General features: G+C 43.1%; 1 protein-coding gene across 7 annotated transcripts in view; it reads right to left on the reverse strand.

The window, feature by feature from the left end:
* Positions 1 to 20,054, reverse strand: part of LOC102994025 (alpha-adducin) — a 74,203-nt gene that overhangs the window by 16,562 nt on the left and 37,587 nt on the right. For all 7 annotated transcript variants that reach the window (XM_028492416.2, XM_055086259.1, XM_028492418.2 and 4 more), the window contains 5 exons: positions 19,759 to 19,973; positions 16,566 to 16,728; positions 9,636 to 9,787; positions 1,993 to 2,073; positions 1,599 to 1,748 (listed from right to left, as the gene is read on the reverse strand). In XM_028492416.2, the coding sequence (XP_028348217.1) occupies positions 1,599 to 1,748; positions 1,993 to 2,073; positions 9,636 to 9,787; positions 16,566 to 16,728; positions 19,759 to 19,953 (741 nt within the window). In that variant the 5' untranslated portion in view covers positions 19,954 to 19,973. The remainder of the gene's footprint in view (positions 1 to 1,598; positions 1,749 to 1,992; positions 2,074 to 9,635; positions 9,788 to 16,565; positions 16,729 to 19,758; positions 19,974 to 20,054) is intronic.

Genomic DNA, 20,054 nt, shown 5'->3' on the forward strand with positions numbered 1-20,054 from the left:
ATGGTTCTTTAAAATGCACGGATTTTTTGGGGTTGGAAGAGCATGCATTCTTTTAGGAAAAAATTACATCATTTGGAGAATGATATAACTAATAAAACTGATGCTGAGGGCTTCCCTGGCGGCGCAGTGGTTGAGAGTCCGCCTGCCGATGCAGGGGACACGGGTTCGCGCCCGGGTCCGGGAGGATCCCGCCTGCCGCGGAGCGGCCGGGCCCGTGGGCCACGGCCGCTGAGCCTGCGCGTCCGGAGCCCGTGCTCCGCAACGGGAGAGGCCACAACGGTGAGAGGCCCGCGTACCAAAAAACAAAAACAAAAACAAAAAAAAACTGATGCTGACATCAAGAACCTATCTTCAAAGTAAAACGAGCGGCCGGGCCCGTGAGCCACGGCCGCTGAGCCTGCGCGTCCGGAGCCCGTGCTCCGCAACGGGAGAGGCCACAACGGTGAGAGGCCCGCGTACCAAAAAACAAAAACAAAAACAAAAAAAAACTGATGCTGACATCAAGAACCTATCTTCAAAGTAAAACAAACCAGATCCAACATTCATCCAAACAACCCAAGATCTATGACATTAAAACATCAAGACAGAGTGAAATTCAGTATTACTTAATCAGTGAGGTCTGTCAAACAAATAAGCCCGAGAAGTCATTAAAGTATAAAACTGGTGATAAAAAAGACAATTCTAGACAGTTCTTGAGTGCTTCGCTTTCACATGACATACCAACAACCAGAAAGTATATTTTCATACATACTGAGGGGTCTGAGGCTTTGTCAGGTGGCCCGTTTGCACAGAAGGGTCCAGGCTTGGTGATCAGGACTGGGCAGGCTCCTGGCAAGCTGAGGGCTCAACGGCCAAGTCTCCTAATAGTCTGCACCGTCTGTGCCCTCTTCCCCCTTCTTTTTTTATTTTTTGGCTGTGCCGCACGGCTTGAGAGGATCTTAGCTCCCCAGCCAGGGACTGAACCCGGGCCAGGGCAGTGAAAGCGCCAAGCCCTAACCACTGGACCACCAGGGAACTCCCTTCCCCAGTATTACTCTCCCCAGTCACGATCCAGCCTGGGTTTCGCTAACTCCAGGCGGATCATCTGTGGGAGGCTGGCCGGTGTGTCTCTCAGCCTCAACCTCTCCGTCACAGGCCTGGCGCCTTCCCCTCAACCAGTCAAGCAGGTTCAAGTCTCCTGCATCCCCCGAACCCTTGCCCGAGCCCAGCGCCCCCCACCTACCGCCCCACGTCACCCTCCCTCCTCTTCCTACTTCTCTTCTCAACCAAGGAGTCTCAATTCACTGCTGTCACCCTGCGCGTCCCAGTCTCCCATACGCTGAAATCTCACTCCCCGCTTCAACACTGATTTCCTAACCGTTAAGTCTTACAGCACTTTCAGACTTACCACATGTTTTTCAAAATCATACAGTAAATGGACCCCTTAAAATATATTCTTTTAAGAAAGTCAAATGTAGTGAGCAAAAAAGATTTTTCTAATCCAACAAAATGAGGTTTGTTGACTTGGTGCAACAAGAGAGGGCAATTTGGAGGAAATGTGAAGTGCCGCTCACTGAACGGCTTTAAACTTTAAGTCTCTACCAGGGAAGTGCACTCACCGCCGCCCCTGCTGGTGTGTGAACATGCACAACGCACTTCGCATCCGGGCGTGCAGCGTAAATGGCAGAATGTAACGTGAAGCCAGCCTGATTTACCCCTAGATTAGTACTTCCACGGTCCACTGCCTCTCCTTGTAGATTGACTTTAACCTGAAATAAGAAAGCAAAATCTTAAATATCAAGAGGATTTCATGTTAACCTAACTAGAAATTACTTAAACCAAAGTTTAAAGTGTTTATAACTAATTTTAAAAGTTTTTCCCTGAGTTAATCACACAAAACGTAGAGATTTTCCTCTTTCTTGGGTTTTACATGTCTAACGAGATTAGACGGTATTTAATTATCTAATATGACCTACACATACTTGATGCCCAAGAAGAGAAGGACATTCTTACCAAACTGGACGCAGTCACTTCACTGTAGAGAAGTCCAAAAGGTACAATGAGGAAGTGTTCCTGCTCGGAGCTCACTCTGGTCTGTGGGGAGAATTACTGAGTTAGCTCAAAAATCCTACTGAAATTATTTGCATCTCTTTCAGTCCACAGACTCACGGGTTTTTTGTGAGCATTAACTGAGCTACATAGGGACGCACTTAAGTACAGTGCCTATCACAAAGCTAAGGGGTACTGAAAGCTTTCTGTTATTATGTTGTAGTAACTTACTGGGTACATGAAGTGCATCTTGGTCACATTCATGATAATTAACTTTATAAAGAAAAAACCTTCTGGTGGCTACCAAGCCAGTATCATGTGCAAAAAGGTGACATTCCTCAAGGGTGTAATAATGAAAACCAAACCTTACTTTTCAAAAGTCAAAATGGTTTTTTTTTAAGTACTCAAAACCTATAGGATAGTGAACAATCATAAAAATCACAAATAAGAGAGAGTTCTTCCTTTCTGCCTGACCAAAAGTCTCTACACATCACATCCTCACTCCCCTGGTATCTTTCTTCCTTCCACAATATATTTTTCTTTCAACAATACAGGTTTGTCACATATGATGGATATGTGCTAGACGCTAGTCATGTAGTGGGGCGGGGGGGAGTCCTGCCCTCACAAAAATTTAGTCTAATTTTTATCAATATAATGATTTTGGGATAGACTCAAAAGACTTCCCAAAGCTATTAGGATGGAATACATTTACTACTGGGCTAAGAATTCTAACTAGGGTCAGGTAGGTGGAATTCCATGTTTGTTGAAAAGGCCTTATGCTGTTTAGTCCAACTTCCTAACCAGCACAGTGACTTCTGTAGTGGCCCAAAAGAAACACACACGGGGCGGAGGGGTGTCTGCTTGGACAGTGCAGTGATGCCCTTACGTGGCCAGTCTCGTTCCTTCATTCAGCAAATAGTCCCGGAGGCCTTCTGCACCTGGGTGCTAGGGTACAGCAGTAAACAAACAGAAGCTGGAGAGGCCTAGTCATCAAACACTCTCTCTCACACTGAGCAGAAATCTGTCTGTGGTGTGCAACACAGAACGAGGTCTACCTCCGCCCTAAACTGTAGTTCAGTCCTGGGACATCTGAAACTATCCCATCTCCTCCATGTCACCTTCACGCGAAACTCACTGGATTTCCTCAGCACACTAGAATGTGGACCCACAGTCACACAAGACCTGAGTTAAAACTTAGAACTGTCTATGCTGCTCTGGGGACCCTGGGCTCCTGGTCTCGTCGTCTTCTCACCCATGAAGTGGGGATGAAAGGAGCTTGTACTCACAATAAAGCTTTCAATAAATGGCATCTCTTAACTATTACACTACTGCAGTATTATTAGTGGTAGTAGGAAAGCCATCTCTACAATATCCATTCTCTATAAATCTCTACTACTAGGTCTCTACTCCTTTTTAGTTGTTTCAAAAATGCTGGGAATTCCCTGGCAATCCAGTGGTTAGGGCTCCACACTTTCACTACCAAGGGGCCAGAAATATTTGGGCCTTTCCCCCAAATATTTTCCCATTAATTTTAAGTTAGCCAGGTTTTTTAACCCTAAAGTCAGTTCTTTTATTTTATAAAGGATGCTGATCTTTTTAACTATCTAAATCAAAACTATGCAAATTCCCCAATTCCCAAACTGGGTCAAAATAAATCTTAAACAAGGAATTACTCTATTTATTGGCTGGGATGAAGAAAAATAAGGTTGGAAACAGGGAAAATTTAAATGTCAGGTATTTTTAATTTTATTTATTTTTTTGGCTGCATTGGGTCTTCGTTGCAGTGCGCGGGCTTTCTCTAGTTGCGGCGAGTGGGTGCTACTCTTTGTTGTGGTGCGCGGGCTTCTCACTGCAGTGGCTTCTCTTTTTGAGGAGCATGGGCTCTAGGTGCACGGATTTCAGCTGTTGCAGCACGCAGGCTCAGTAGTTGCGGCACACGGGTCCTAGAGCGCACGGGCCTCAGTAGTTGCGGCACATAGGCTCTTAGAGCGCAGGCTCAGTAGTTGTGGCATGCGGGCTCAATAGCTGTGGCTCACAGGCTCTTAGAGTGCAGGCTCAGTAGTTGTGGTGCATGGGCTTTGTTGCTCTGTGGCATGTGGGATCTTCCCAGACCAGGGATCGAACCAGTGTTCCCTGCACTGGCAGGCAGATTCTTAACCACTGTGCCACAAGGGAAGTCCCATGTCAGATATTTTTGCTTATTTTAGAAGTTTTTATTTTGAAACATACATGTAAAAAAGTATTTAGCAGGTATACGTACAATTTAAGTAAAATAATAAATCAAACGCCCATGTACCTTTCAACCAGCTTCAGAAACAAAATAAATCTAATATTTCTGAAGCTGTTTCTCTCCCCCCATATCCCATAAGTAAGCACTAACCTGAGTTATGTGTTAAGCATTTTCTTTCTTTTCCTTACAGTTATACTATATATATATATTCATCACTAAGCAATATATTGCTTAATTTTTTAATTTCTTTATTTTTTTTGCGGTACGCGGGCCTCTCACTGTTGTGGCCTCTCCCGTTGCGGAGCACAGGCTCCGGACGCGCAGGGTCAGCGGCCATGGCTCACGGGCCCAGCCGCTCCGCGGCATGTGGGATCTTCCCAGACCGGGACACGAACCCGTGTCCCCTGCATCGGCAGGCGGACTCTCAACCACTGTGCCACCAGGGAAGCCCATATTGCTTAATTTTTATCTGTTTGTGAACTTCATGTAATTGCAATCATACTGTATTTTTCGGTGACTTTTTTTCCTCAACGCTGTTTCTGAGATTCCTCCAGATGATATACAACATGGCAATAATTTATTCATCCTCATTGCTGTATAGTGTCTATTGGATGAATATATAATTTATGTATCCATCTTCTGTCAATGGACGTGGTTTTCATTTTGCCATTAAAAACAATGCTATGAACATTTTTATACCTGCCTCCTAGTGTACATGGTACAAGTTTCTCCAGGGTAACGAAGTAGGAGGTGAAGCCAAATTATTTTCCAAAGGGCCTAATTAAATGTACACTCCTGCTAGTAGTATATGATAGTTCTGTGCTTCTACAACCATCTTTCCTAAAAATTAAAATCTGATGTCTGTGAAATGGTATTCCATTGTGACTTTATAATTTCCCAGTTACAACTGAGTTGAGCAACATTTCGTATTTTTATAAGCCAGTCTTATTTCCCCTTCTGTGAAATTCCTGTAAATTGACTTGTCTTTTGTCCATTTTATACTGGTTTGCTTATTGATAGTTCTTTATTCTGGATACTAATTTCTTGTTGGCTAACCATGAGGCAAAATCTTCTAGGTTGTAAGCTTTTATTTTCACTCTCTTTATGGTGTCTTTTAATGATGAGAAATGTTTATTTTAATGTAGTCAAATGATTTATTCATCTTTTCTTTTATGATAAGTGCTTTTGTGTCTTAAGACAACCTTCCTTAAGTCAGAGGTTAAAGGTAAATGATTTTCACTTATACTGATCCTAAAATTTTTTAAGTATTATCTCTCACATTTAATGCTTAATTCGTTGGAATTGCTTTGTGACTCCATACAGCATAAGGTAAGAATCCAATTCTGATTTTTCAATCTAATTGTGCCAGCACCAATTATAGCCCGGGCCATCACCCCCCCTTGATGCTCTGCAATGCAGACTCTCCTGCACATCTGATTTCTTTTTTTTAATATTTATTTATTTATCTGGGTGCACCAGGTCTTAGTTGAGGCATGCAGGATCTAGTTCCCTGACCAGAGATTGAACTCGGCCCCCCTGAACCGGAACCGTGGCGTCTTAACCACTGGACCACCAGGGAAGTCCCTGTATATCTGATTTCAGTACATAAAGATCCAGTTCTGGGCTCTGTCCCACTGGTTTGTCTGTTTCTGCCTTTCCCCAAAGCACACTATTTTAGTTACCATCACTTTATAAGTTCGACACTTGATAGGAAAAAATATCTCCTTACCTAGTTCTTCAGGAGTTATCTATTCTAGGCCTTTTTTCCTCCACATAAGTTTTAGAAGCACGCTCATGCTATCAGGTCCCACACTAAAAAAATACTACATAGCCAGTTTTACTCACTTTTTTCTTTGTCTATATATATATATATATATATATATATATATATATATATATATATGCACACATACACACACACACACACATAATTCATATAGCTATAAACAGTATACATTTTATATTTTCTCTTTTATAATAATTATTTCACATGGTCTTTATCAATTATTTTTCATAGTATATAACATTCCCTCAAGCTGATGTTGAATAACTGAGTCATTTCCCACCTACTGATGGATATTAAGACTCAAACTTTTTTATTATTATAGATAATGCTATAATAAATATATTTATACATCATGTTTTCTTCTTTGACTTCTTTCTTTAACATATATTTCCAAGAGTGAGCTTAACAGACCTACATATTATAATGGAAAAAGCTTAAATATACAATTTTCAGAATCTGAAACAAAAAGGAGAAAAGTGCTAAATACTGTTGTATTTTGAAAAAAGAGAGGACATTTCAAAGTAAGTTTTCTAGTCCCTGATGGCCTAGCACTGGTCTGTGAGTCTTCCCACATCTAATGCCCCTTCTCTGTGCGCAAGGAATGAGTGCTAACGTCATTCACCGAAAACCAAATACACCCGACTCACTATCTCTGGCAGAGATCCCTATCATGTCCTCAGAACACAGTCACTGTGGACTCGCCGCCACCTCTGGAGCCCACCACCTCGGAGGGTTAGCATTCCTTGGAATCCAGAATGGAGGTGAATCTAGCACTCCACTGACACCAAGAGGCATTTAGGGACGGAAGGACCCTGCCATCGGCTAAGTGCCACCAAGAAAGGAAGCCCAGCTCACGTGCCAACTGGGCTATCCTGTCTTTTGACACCCCCGCTCAAAAGCTTCTCTAAATCCAATGCAGTCTTAAGACAGAGATGTAATTCAGACAATCATCTCCAATCCTCTAACACCTGACCTGTTAGCACTTTTAAATCTCTTTAGCAGAAAATCCCTATTGCCCTCCTTCAAAGAAAGGGCACGATGACCTGTTAGCACTTTTTGGCTGCGCTGATACTGTTAATATTTCTTTTCTGTTAAATCTATATATGATAACGCCTAGACTGTGAAACCAAAACATGGATGCTATAAATAGTTAAAAAAACAAAAATTTTCTTCCTCAAAGATTCTCTAGTTCACAAGATATAAGAAATATGTTTTGTAACTTGAATTTCTATTTTACTCAGTGTTAAGTCCCAAACAGATCACTTACAGAAAAGTAAACACCTAACTAATGTTTTAATTCTGCCAAGTCCTAAATAATTAAAGGGGAAAAAAATGAGCAATTTAAGCAATTCAAACTTATTTAAATAGCATTCATAATAGGACTAGTAGTAAACAGCTTTTAAAACCCCCAGAGAATGTAAGGCTGGCATTAAGCCAAGGATTACATTTCCTCTTAGCGATGTAACATTTTCATGGAACTAATTTTTAGGCAACCATTTAGCATTAAATCTCTACACAGGGGCTTCCCTGGTGGCGTAGTGGTGTCAATGCAGGGGACACGGGTTCGAGCCCTGGTCTGGGAAGATCCCACATGCCGCGGAGCAACTGGGCCTGTGAGCCACAACTACTGAGCCTGCGCGTCTGGAGCCTATGCTCCGCAATAAGAGAGGCCTAGATAGTGAGAGGCCCGCGCACCGCGCTAAAGAGTGGCCCCCGCTCGCCGCAACTAGAGAAAGCCCTCGCGCAGAAACGAAGACCCAACACAGCCAAAAATAAATAAATAAATAAATAAATTTTTTTTTTTTTTTTTAAATCTCTACACAGACGTTCTGTCAAGTATAATTAGCCACAGAGGCCAGCAATTTCCACGCAGGCACAAGGAAGAGAGCCAGCACTTCTGGGAGGCTAACTGGATCCACTGACCAAATATCAAAAGGCACCACAGAGTCCCGTTAGATAATTTTACTAAGGCAGAATTTCAGTTCAACTGGAGGCTGCACTCCATCATTCAGCCAAGAGTTCAGTGTGTGCCTCCTCTGAGCCCAGCACAGGAACTCTTCCCAGGACACGGCCGGAGGCTCCCTTCATGGAGCTGATGTGGACGACGAGCAAACGTACAGTATGGCTGACGGTAACTGCTGTGGGGGAAATAAAGCAGGCGTGCTGGGTGGAAGCAACATTCCACAAGCATGACAGCATGGATACAACAGGGTCAGGTCTGCGTTTTGAAAGGTGGAGAACAGAGGGGACGGTAACTCGGTATATCTGGCAAAGATCCCTACCACGTCCCAGAAGCACAGCGCACTGGTCACAAAGGTGGGCTTCAGACTACCATCAAAGAGCATTCCTTGGAGTCAAGAATGGAGCTGGGAACCTCCCTGGTGGTCCACTGGGTAAGACTCCGTGCACCCAATGCAGGGGGCCCGTGTTCAATCCCTGGTCAGAGAACTAGATCCTGCATGCATGCCACAACTAAGAGTCCTCCTGCCCCAACTAAGAAGCCCACATCCAGCAACTAAGATCCTTTCACAGCCGAAACAAATAAATAAATACTTAAAAAAAAAAAAAAAAAAGAATGGAGCTGAACTAAGCACTGTTGGTTATGAGTCCACAAGTAAAAAACACCTACACATGTGTATTAAGTATTGTGTGTACTGAGTGTGTTGAGTATGGAGAAAAGGGTAAAACGATTTAAACGTCTGTTAATGCTGGTTATCTCAAGGGGGATAAGAGTATTCACAGGATTATGATTTCTTCTTTCAACGTCTGTGTAAGGGACGCTTGCCACAATAAGCACACTATATTAATAATTTAAAATATCCGATAAGGGGCTTCCCTGGCGGCGCAGTGGTTAAGAATCCTCCTGCCGATGCAGGGGACACGGGTTTGAGCCCTGGTCCGGGAAGAGCTCACATGCCGAGAAGCAACTAAGCCCGTGCACCACAAATACTGAGCCTGCACTCTAGAGCCCGTAAGCCACAACTACGGAGACCGTGTGCCACAACTACTAAAGCCCACGCGCCTAGAGCCCGTGCTCTGCAACAAGAGAAGCCACCGCAATGAGAAGCATGCACACTGCAACCAACAGTAGCCCCTGCTCACCGCAACTAGAGAAACCCTGAGCGCAGCAACGAAAACCCAATGCAGCCAAAAACAAATTTATTTTTTTAAAAAAAGAATGAATTGAAGAAACTAGAGGTCCTGATAATGTTGAAAAATGGCTAAAACTGGAATATCTGAAGAAATAAGTACGAGAGATAGAAGGCTTTAGTCAAAGTAGGAAAGAAAACATCTTCATTCTTGATTTTTTAGGCATAAAGAGAACTTTAGGAACTGCCTATAATTTGGTAAACACTCATTTATTAGGTTAGCAAGCAAGAAAGGAGTTTTAAAGAACTACTGTTCTCATAATTTTTCATTCAAACTGGCTAATTCTCAGGTTATTATACTCTGCAGTCAGCAATCAGAAGGAAGGTGTTCCAAGATTTACTTCAGCTCAGCCAGATTCCCTCTTCCCCTAAATGAAAACAGGTGGTGCCAGACACATAATATTCCACTTATCATTCAGTTACTACCCCATTTAATACTCACTGTGATGTGATTGTAGATAAGCTGAGACCATCCAAAGAGATCTGCTAGTCGGTAAAATGCTGCCAGTTTACACCGCAATAACTTCTCCCCTTTGTCATAGGCAATAGAATCAGATCCTCTAAGGTCATTCACAGGAGTCACCATACCAAGACCTAAAATGAAAAAAGAAACAAGACTCAAAGATTTAATATTTCTTGTCAAATGTAAATCAAATAACAGTTGAGATATTAATCGTCCCACAATGGGCCATAAGGTAAGTCTTGAAAACGTCAAAGACTATTTCATAAAGACCAAGTTCCCCAACATTAATACAATTAAGGTAGAAATCAATAACAGCAAGGTAATAAAATTTGTAGGATGCAGTAAAGCAAAACTTAGAAGGAAATTTACAGTATTAAACATATACATTATGGGGCTTCCCTGGTGGCGCAGTGGTTAAGAATCCACCTGCCAATGCAGGGGACACGGGTTCGAGCCCTGGTCTGGGAAGATCCCACATGCAGCGGAACAACTAAGCCCGTGCACCACAACTACTGAGCCTGCCCTCTAGAGCCCAAGAGGCACAACTACTGAGCCTCCATGCCACAACTACTGAAGCCTGCGTGCCTAGAGCCCGTGCTCCGCAACAAGAAAAGCCACCACAATGAGAAGCCCACGCACCACAACGAAGAGTAGCCCCCGCTCACCACAACTAGAGAAAACCTGCATGCAGCAACAAAGACCCAATGCAGCCAAAAATAATAAATAAGTAAGTAAGTAAGTAAATAAATTTATTACAAAAAAAAAAAAGAGGAGAGGAGAGGAGAGGGGAAGATGGGGCTGGGAACGAGAGAAAAGAAAAGAGAAAAGACCCAGATAAAAGCAAGGGAGGAGAATTAAATAAGCTGCCACATTTTTTTTTTTTTTTTTTTTTTTTGTGGTATGCGGGCCTTCCTCTGCTGCGGCCTCTCCCGTTGCGGAGCACAGGCTCCGGACGCGCAGGCTCAGCGGCCATGGCTCACGGGCCCAGCCGCTCCGCGGCATGTGGGATCCTCCCATACCGGGGCGCGAACCCGGTTCCCCTGCATCGGCAGGCGGACGCGCAACCACCGCGCCACCAGGGAAGCCCCTAAGCTGCCACATTTTTTAGCACTTCACAAAAACAACAGAAGAGGGAGCTCTAGAGTCAGGATTCCTGAACTGGACTCCTCCAGGAAAACTAATTTCACGTAAAAATGAACAGAAAAATATCATGATCAAATACCACACAAAAATTATTCAAAGAGGGCTTCCGTGGTGGCGCACTGGTTAAGAATCCGCCTGCCAATGCAGGGGACACGGGTCCAAGCCCTAGTCTGGGAAGATCCCACATTCTGTGGAGCAACTAAGCCCGTGTGCCACAACTACTGAGCCTGCACTCTAGAGCCCACGAGCCACAACTACTGGGCCCACGTGCCGCAATTACTGAAGCCCATGCACCTAGAGCCCATGCTCTGCAACAAGAGAAGCCACGGCAATGAGAAGCCCACGCACCACAACGAAGAGTAGCCTCCACTCTCCACAACTAAAGAAAGCCTGCACGCAGCAACGAAGACCCTATGCAGCCAAAAGTAAATTAATTAAATAAATTTTAAAAATAAATTATTAAAAGAAAAAAGAGCAAAATCACATTCCTACACATAAGAAAAGCACACAAGACATAGCCACAAAACAAATGAAAACTATAACCTATTATTTCATAAAAGATAAAGAAAGGCATTAATAATAAAGATGAAAAAATTTTAATATAATTAGAAAAATTCAGAAATGAGGGCTGGAATATAAAAGGAATTAAATATAAATGAAAAATAATTTTAAAAATAAATACTAAAAACAGCATAAAGGTGAAAGAGGAGAAAAACTTTTTAAATCATAAAGAAATGAAGAAAGTGATAAAAAGGACTTGAGAAAACCTGACAGTTAAAGAAGTCAGACAAGGAAAATCCAACATGCGCATACCAGGAAACAAAAGCAAGGGAACAGAATGAATACTAAAAACCAATTCAAGAAAACACTCTGAAAATAAAAAAGATTTGGAAAGGCACATCATCTGAGAAAATTGCCTAGAAAGACGAACACCAAGACATATTCTGGTAAAATTTCTGGACTCTAAAGAAAAAGGAAAATAGTTTATGAGCATCAAGGAAAAGAAACCAAGTAACTTATAGGGAAAGATTGTCTTCAAATTCTAAGAAAATGAATTATGCATTTAAGATACACAAAATAGGAAAATGCGAGCCAATGATTTTATACCCAAACTAACTAAACCAAATTAACATTGACATATACAGGCCACAACGCAAGAACGCAGAAATCCTTTCCACAAGTGTTTCCTCGGAAATCTACTATAAGAGGAACTTCAGACAACCAAACTGACTAAAGGGGCACTGATACAAGGACTGGTGGTGAGCATCAAATGTATATTTATTACAGAATTAAGTTATTAATTGTAACACAAAATGAACATAAAAACAAGACCATAACATGTAATGGTTATATGCTCTGACAACAGAGAATATAACTATTTTAAAACATGAAGGGAGAACATATTATTGGTATAGGACTGATACTGTGTGTGGTATGTGAGAGAAAGCAAATGAGTTATTAATATTGTAGTTTTGTTATTCCTGGTGTCCTGGACAACCAGAATTCTTGTTGTAGAAGAAAGAAAAACAATTGTTAGATAGAAGAGGTTAAGTAAAAACCCCCTAGACCCGAATTTTAATTGGAATTATAATGCCAATATATTTATAATTATACTTACAATTCCAATTTATCAATACAGTATACAAATCACAAGGTAATTTTTTAAAATAAATTTATTTTTTTTTGTTTGTCTATTTTTGGCTGCATTGGGTCTTCGTTGCTATGCGCGGGCTTTCTCTAGTTGCGGTGAGCAGGGCCTACTCTTTGTTGCAGTGCGCAGGCTTCTCACTGCGGTGGCTTCTCTTGTTGCGGAGCACGGGCTCTAGTTGCGTGGGCTTCAGTAGTCGTGGCTCGCGGGCTCTAGAGCGCAGGCTCAGTAGTTGTGGTGTACAGGCTTAGCTGCTCCACGGCATGTGGGATCTTCCCAGACCAGGGCTTGAACCCGTGTCCCCTGCATTGGCAGGCGGATTCTTAGGAAATCTCCAAAAGGTAATTTATATTTCCTAGCTCTATCCACTAAAAAGTCCTAAAAAGAATAACTAACCAGTCAGTAGCAAAGAGCATTCCTAGCACCCAGACTAAAATTTCATTTCTCACAAAAAGAAATCAAGGTTTCTTAGAGAAATGGCTGACTCCAGATCTGGGGCAGGAAATGCACAAGATGAGCCTGGAACATCTCCTCTGGGAGGTGGCTTGGAAGCTGTCAAAGACTACTAGGCTCAGGAGTCAACTTGGAGAGGTTCTCTTTAGTCAAAGGTGGGACAATGTGAGTAGTATCAAAAAGGATAACTGCAATGGTTTGAAACACATTAAATATATTTAAATCTCTGCAGGGACTTCCCTGGTGGCGCAGTGGTTAAGACTTTGTGCTCCCAATGCAGGGGGCCCGGGTTCGATCCCTGGTTCGGGAACTAGATCCTATGGGTTTTGCATGCCGCAACTTTAGCTGCATGCTGCAACTAAGAGTTCTCATGCCACAAAACTAAGGAAGACAGCGAGCTGTAACTAAGGAGCCCACAAGCTGCAATTAAGAAGCCCGCATGCCATAACGATGGAGCCCACGTGCCACAACTTAGGAGCCGGCGAGCCACAGGAGCCCTCGAGCCTCAACTAAGGAGCCTGTGAGCTGCAACTAAGGAGCCTGCCTGCTGCAACTAAGACCCAACACAACCAAATAAATAAATTTTAAAAAAAAATCTATGCATTCAAAATAATATTAAAGAAATAGTAATTGGTCACCTTAGAAGATGACAGGAAACCAACTTCTCATTTTGAACGGTTACCTTTATACAAACCGTACCATGGGGTAAGCAAAAGAGCTGAGAGGAAGTTTCTTTTTGTGCGTGTGGGTTGAGGGCTGACTTCCAATAGATCTCAGTAAGGAAGCTGCTCTGCTCCGTATGAAACACTGACCAATAAGCAGGTCATCTATGAATGGTTTAGCACCAGCCTCCCTGCAATCATGCGTTGAGTGACAGAGAATGAGGCGGCCCCCTTTCTGGCCATGCCCCATTTCCCAGAGAAGTTTCTCTTTACAGAAATATTCTAACTAGTAAATACAGAAGAAGGCATGACAAAATTAAAATATCACCATCTTGGAACCTTTGTTAAATTAACGGATCTAGGCATTGAGAAACGATGGCTGCTACAGCACAAATGGCAACAAGCAGACTTATGCGCCTGTGGATAGAACACAGTGCCACCTATAAAGTGAACTTGCCAAAGAACAAAATCCCAATACAGCCAAGCTTCTAGACCCAGCTACCAATTCACTGTAAATACAAAAGAAAAAAGAACATATGGGCACCATGGAGACAGAATCAGCAAAATTCAAGACTGTAGCAAACTCTACAGGTCAACAAAACCCATTTCCTTTAAAGTGCGAGAAGAAAAAGAGAGATGGAGGGGCAACTTGTAGCTTTAAAAATGCTTAAGAGACAGTAAGTAAAAAAAGACAAATACTAAACCATAATATTTAAGGATAACCATTTGGGTGATAAAACTATAAAGAAAAGCAAGGCAGTGATATCATTCAAGTCAAGATAGTGATTCCTTTTAAGAGGGCAAGCAACTGATAAAACTTTATTTCTTAACCAGGGTGCTGGTTATAAAGGCATTCACCTTAAACCATTCATTAAGTTATATATCATTTTGTTCTATGCCATCTACATATGTTATATTCCACAACAAAGGTTAAAATTCACATTAAAATTTTTTATATTTAAGAAGTAAACTATTAGATACAATTAAAACTAGATTTTTTTCTTCCTTCTTTTTTTGGTGTGGCACTATTAAAATTTCCTTTATCTCTGACTAGAAAACAATATGTGAGTAAATATATTACATTGTCCTTTATTATCTAATTCACATAAATATCACTAGAATCCATTAAGAATCCATGTGAGGACTTCCCTGGTGGCGCAGTGGTTAAGAATCCGCCTGCCAATGCAGGGGACACGGGTTCGACCCCTGGTCCAGGAAGATCCCACATGCCGTGGAGCTACTAAGCCGTGCACCACAACTACTGAGCCTGCGCTCTAGGGCCCACTGGCCACAACTACTCAACCCGTGCAACACAATTACTGAAGCCCATGCGCCTAGAGCCCATGCTCTGCAACAAGAGAAGCCACCGCAATGAGAAGCCCGTGCACCGCAACAAAGAGTAGCCCCCACTCGCCGCAACTAGAGCAAGCCCGCGTGCAGCAACGAAGACCCAACGCAGCCAAAAATAATATAATTAATCAATTAATTAATTAATTAAAGGAAACTTGGATTAAAAAAAAAGAATCCATGTGAAAACATGAAAACCTAGTGACTACCATTTGACTTCAGGATGGAAGTGTGAGCTAGTAAATTACATGTGATTTTTAACACTCTCTGGACATTAATGATATTATCACTCAGGTGAATGTCAATCAACTTCTAAGAATACCAGAGAACAGACAGGTAAATAGCACATGGCAGGTGATCTAACACAGATACCTTAAGTTGGTCAGTCAGAAGCTGATTATCCAACTAGAAACATCACAGATTGATCCAGGGCACAGTACACAGTAGGTCACATTAGCTGATGCTCAAGGTACCCTGGGCTCCACCTTGCCACGTTAACGTTTACAAATTCAACAGGCATGGCAAAGCGCCATCCCTGCACAACTAACTTTGCTCACATTCACCCATCCAACATTTTTCTTCTGGCTTTCTTTTGGAATTTTTCTGTTTCTCATTCATTTGCAAACAGCAATGAGGAATGGTGGATAAGAAATGTGGGCTTGGGGCTTCCCTGGTGGCACAGTGGTTAAGAATCCGCCTGCCAATGCAGGGGACACGGGTTTGAGCCCTGGTCCGGGAAGATCCCACGTGCCGCGGAGCAACTAAGCCCACACACCACAACTACTGAGCCAGCGCTCTAGAGACCATGAGCCACAACTACTGAAGCCCGCGCGCCTAGAACCTGTGCTCCACAACAAGAGAAACCACCGCAATGAGAAGCCCACGCACCGCAACCAAGAGTAGCCCCCGCTCGCCACTACCAGAGAAAGCCCGCGTGCAGCAACAAAGACCCAACACAGCCAAAAATTTTTAAAATAAAATGAAATAAATAAATTTATTTTTTAAAAGAAAGAAATGTTGGCTTGACTGAAATAAGTTCAGGCAAAATCAATGTGCTACTCCCCAAGCATTATTTCTTAAACATTTTATTAATTTATTTATTTTTGCTGTGTTGGGCCTTCGTTTCTGTGCGAGGGCTTTCTCTAGTTGCGCCAAGCAGGGGCCACTCTTCATCGCGGTGCGCAGGCCCTCTCACTATCGCGCCCTCTCTTGTTGCGGAGCACAGGCTCCAGACGCGCAGGCTCAGTAGCTGTGGCTCACGGGCCTAGCTGCTCCGTGGCATGTGGGATCCTCCCAGACCAGGGCTCAAACCCGTGTCCCCTGCATTAGCAGGCAGATTCTCAACCACTGCGCCACCAGCGAAGCCCCAAGCATTATTTCTGATTAGTTTTTTTTTTAATTCATAAAGGGTCTGAGAAGCCACATAAAAAGTTACCTGCCTGAGAAATAACAGTCTCACTGGCTCATAAAAAAGGAGCCCTCTATAGTCAAGACATTTTTAGGCCTATCTTTTACTACAACTAAAACTCAATTTAAAAAAAAAAAATCAATTCTATGTATTACATAGTGTGTGCTCATCTATTTCACATTGGAAAATGTTAGGAAATTTTACCCGGAAAATCACAGAGAATGTATACCAAGTCAGGAACTACTCACTCATGTTTAAGGCAGCCATCCCCCCTTGCGGAGCTGCCGGGTAGACATTCGGTACATTCGTGGTCATAAAATCTGCAATCTGCTGTAATGCCAATAGGCCTGTGGGATTCTTCCCCTTCTTAAATTGTTCCTGTATCATTGATTCCAATTCTTCACAGAAAGCCTAATAAAAGGCAAATTAAAACAATGAGCTATCGCTTCTTTTCTGTTCCTTGAGAAGGCAGGGGTAACTATCACACAGACCAATTTTCTGTTTGTTTTCATCCAGTGCTGGAAAGGCAAATGGATATTCTCATATATCACGACCTGGAGCATAAATAAGTACATTCTTTCTGGACAGTAATTTAACAAGATAAAAGCTTAAAAATTTGAACAGGCATCCTATTCCTAGGAATCTTTTATAAGGAACTAATCACAGATGTGCTCAAAGACTTATTCAAAAGGATGCTCATTCCAGCATTACCAATAAAAGGGAAAACAGGTAACAGTCTACATTTTAAACGGTAGGGGACTGATTAAATACCCTGAGTCACCTTACAACACCTGACACTGTTCTAGGCACTGAGGACACATAGGAAGAAAATGGCTTTGCCATCAGGAACTTAAAACTTAGTAAGGAAAACACAAAAAGAAAAACTCCACAGTACAAAGGACCCTCTGTATCAACAGCATTCCAGATGACCTATATGTACAGTATGGAGCTGCGCTTAGCAACCACCAGTGAGTGAGGCCTGGAGCCACCCATCTGGACCCCAGACTCTTTCCTCAACCAGCAGTCACCAGCCAATGACCTTGCCTGCTTGCTTGGTCCTAACTCCGGATGGTTAAATATCCACACCCTCCCCTCTCAGCTCCCTGATCGCCTCTGCTCCGACGACCGTGTCATCCAATTCACCCCGGCCTCCTATTTCCATGGTCATGCCCTAGAGACCAGCTCATTTCTAGTAACTGGGCCCCTCTTCAGTCTCAGAGCCAAGCACGTGCTCTCCAAACACCCTCTCCTAGTGTCCAGCTCACCCTCTCTTCAACCCCGTCTTGATCCTAAGACCTTATCACCATCCCGTACCTTCCCTGTGTCCTGACCTCTCTCACTCAGCTTAGGCCCTTGGTTTAAAACTACAGCCATTCCCTTGCTTACAACTTCAACTCTCTACCATTTCATTTGGCAAAATCCCACCCCCAGGTTAAGTTCAACTCCTCACACCCTCTCTGTTCACGCTGCTGAAAGTGGCTGGGGGACAAAAACGAAGACCGTACCGCACTGTCTCACTCTAAGTCCATGGCCACTGACCTGAGTGCACCCGGGACATTAACCCAGGGACCATTCTTGACTTTTCTTGCCCACCGCTCGCCTACTCTTCACGCCTTCCCTGCACCACTCCCTGTGTCCATTCTAAGCAGATGCCTCCACCTGTTATGCCACTGAGCACAGAGAATCAGCCTGAAGGCCACTTCCCCAGGTTCCCTCTCACATCTCCCAACTGTCAGCATCTGTACACACAGGGTGGGCCTTCCCACTCCTTACTGCAGTTGAACGATCCACGCTCCTAAAACCAAAAAAACAACACCGGGTACATTCTACTCAGTAAAGCCCAGGCCTTACCAGTCTTTCCTCTAGGGTCCTTTCTCTGTTCCCAGACCCCACAGGGCATGTGGGTCAGTAACATTTTGATGCTGTGTTCTTGACCCCTGTGGGTAGGGACTTGGCGTCCGCAGTGCTCCCAGCACAGTGCCTGGCACATACTCGGTACTGAAAGTTTAGCTTCTTCACTCTATCCTTAGTGATTTTCACTTGCTTTCTTGTTGCTTTTACACAGGAAAACTGCTCAAGCCAAGTCTAGATGTTATCCTGATTCTTTTTTTTTTCCCTCTCACCTCTTCCTCCCCATCCATCAGCAAGTCCTATTTATTCCGCCTTCAACACAGAACACAAATGAGTTTATCTCTCTCCGCCTCTACCACCACCACTCTGGCCCAAGCTACCACTACCTCTTACTTGGAAGACAGCTTACTCTCTTGCCCTCTACGGTGCTCTCTGTATACCAACCCAGAATGAGTCACTCAAAGACTGAAGTGTGCCGTTCCCGTCTGCACCGTACCCTGAGCTGGGCTGACACAGCCTCTGAGGCAACTGCCCCTTCCTCCCTCTCCAACTTCACGCACCCCGCACTCCCGCTTCCTATGCCCAGACCACACTGGCTGCCCTTGGACTCTTCAAGCACATTCCCGTCCTGGGAATTTCATGTCTTCTTCTCCCCCATCCCTGCATGGCCGGCTCCTTCCTGTCATTCAGAGTTCTGATCAAATCTTCCTCACTCAGAGAGGTTTGTTCTACCCAGTCACACTCAATCTAATAATCCAGTGGTTTCCTGCACTGTGCTTCTATTTGTTGCTCCTTGGTTATCTCCTTCGACTAGAAGGTAAAGTCTGGGACTTGATCTGGGCGTTTACACAGGTGTTATACGTATGTCAAAATTCATCAAGCTGTATACCTAAGACTTGTGTACTTTACTGTAAGTTATATTATTGAGGAATAATATATGAATAATAATAACCACCAAACAAATAAGCTTTGTATGCTAAGTACCCAGTTCCTTGCAGACAGAGATGATCAACATTTTAAAAAATAACTCAAATGAATTATCTGCTAAGTGACACCCCAAAATATTAAGGAAATAAAACAAGAACAGATTAAAAGGATAAAAAGAATGAAGCACACACCAAGGCAGCAGCATCAACATGAAAAAACTATGAAAACAGCACTACTTTACCTAAAGATGCAAACACAAGACAGTTGGGCGTGATTGTGGTTCAAATGCCGACCATAACTAAAGGTAAAACCAACCAACAATCAGGTGTTGCTGAGACCTACTAAGTGCCCAGCACCAAGCTAGGTGTTTTGGAGGAAAGAGTAATTTTCAAATGGTCGCAATATATAGACTCTCTGGCGAAGCAGTGAGAGAGTGAAAAGGAGAAATGAACACCTCCTATCCTTTATGATACTGAAGATTTTTCATTTGTGTGTCTGATAACTTGAACTAAACTGAACTCTTTAACAGCCATACACATATATATACAAGGCACTGATTTCCTGTGCTAAGGTAAACGGACTATGACACATACAACAGAGCATAAGAGCTGAAGTAATGGAAGAAGAAAGAGGACACTTGGTCAGAGACAAAGCTTCTCTTACGGGACTCTGCAGAATCATGGACACCCTCTTTTTCTGCTCCATCATATTGAAGTCCTGGCGAAGGTCTGGTGCCATGTTCCTCTCTCGCAAGTATTCTGGATTGTTCTCATCCACTCTGTCGAAATACCTCTCTTTGTGAGGGGCTGTGGTCGGGGGTGGTGAGGTCACCACTGCAGCCTGAGTATCACCATTCATTGCACAATCTTTCCAGGTTCCTACAGAATCAAAACAAAAGACAGTATTGTTTTTGAATCAATGTCCAGTAGCATTTCATAATGAGACCATCAGCCTGATAA

The sequence above is a fragment of the Physeter macrocephalus genome, chromosome 7 (assembly GCF_002837175.3).
Source record: "Physeter macrocephalus isolate SW-GA chromosome 7, ASM283717v5, whole genome shotgun sequence".
Classification (NCBI taxonomy): domain Eukaryota; kingdom Metazoa; phylum Chordata; class Mammalia; order Artiodactyla; family Physeteridae; genus Physeter; species Physeter macrocephalus.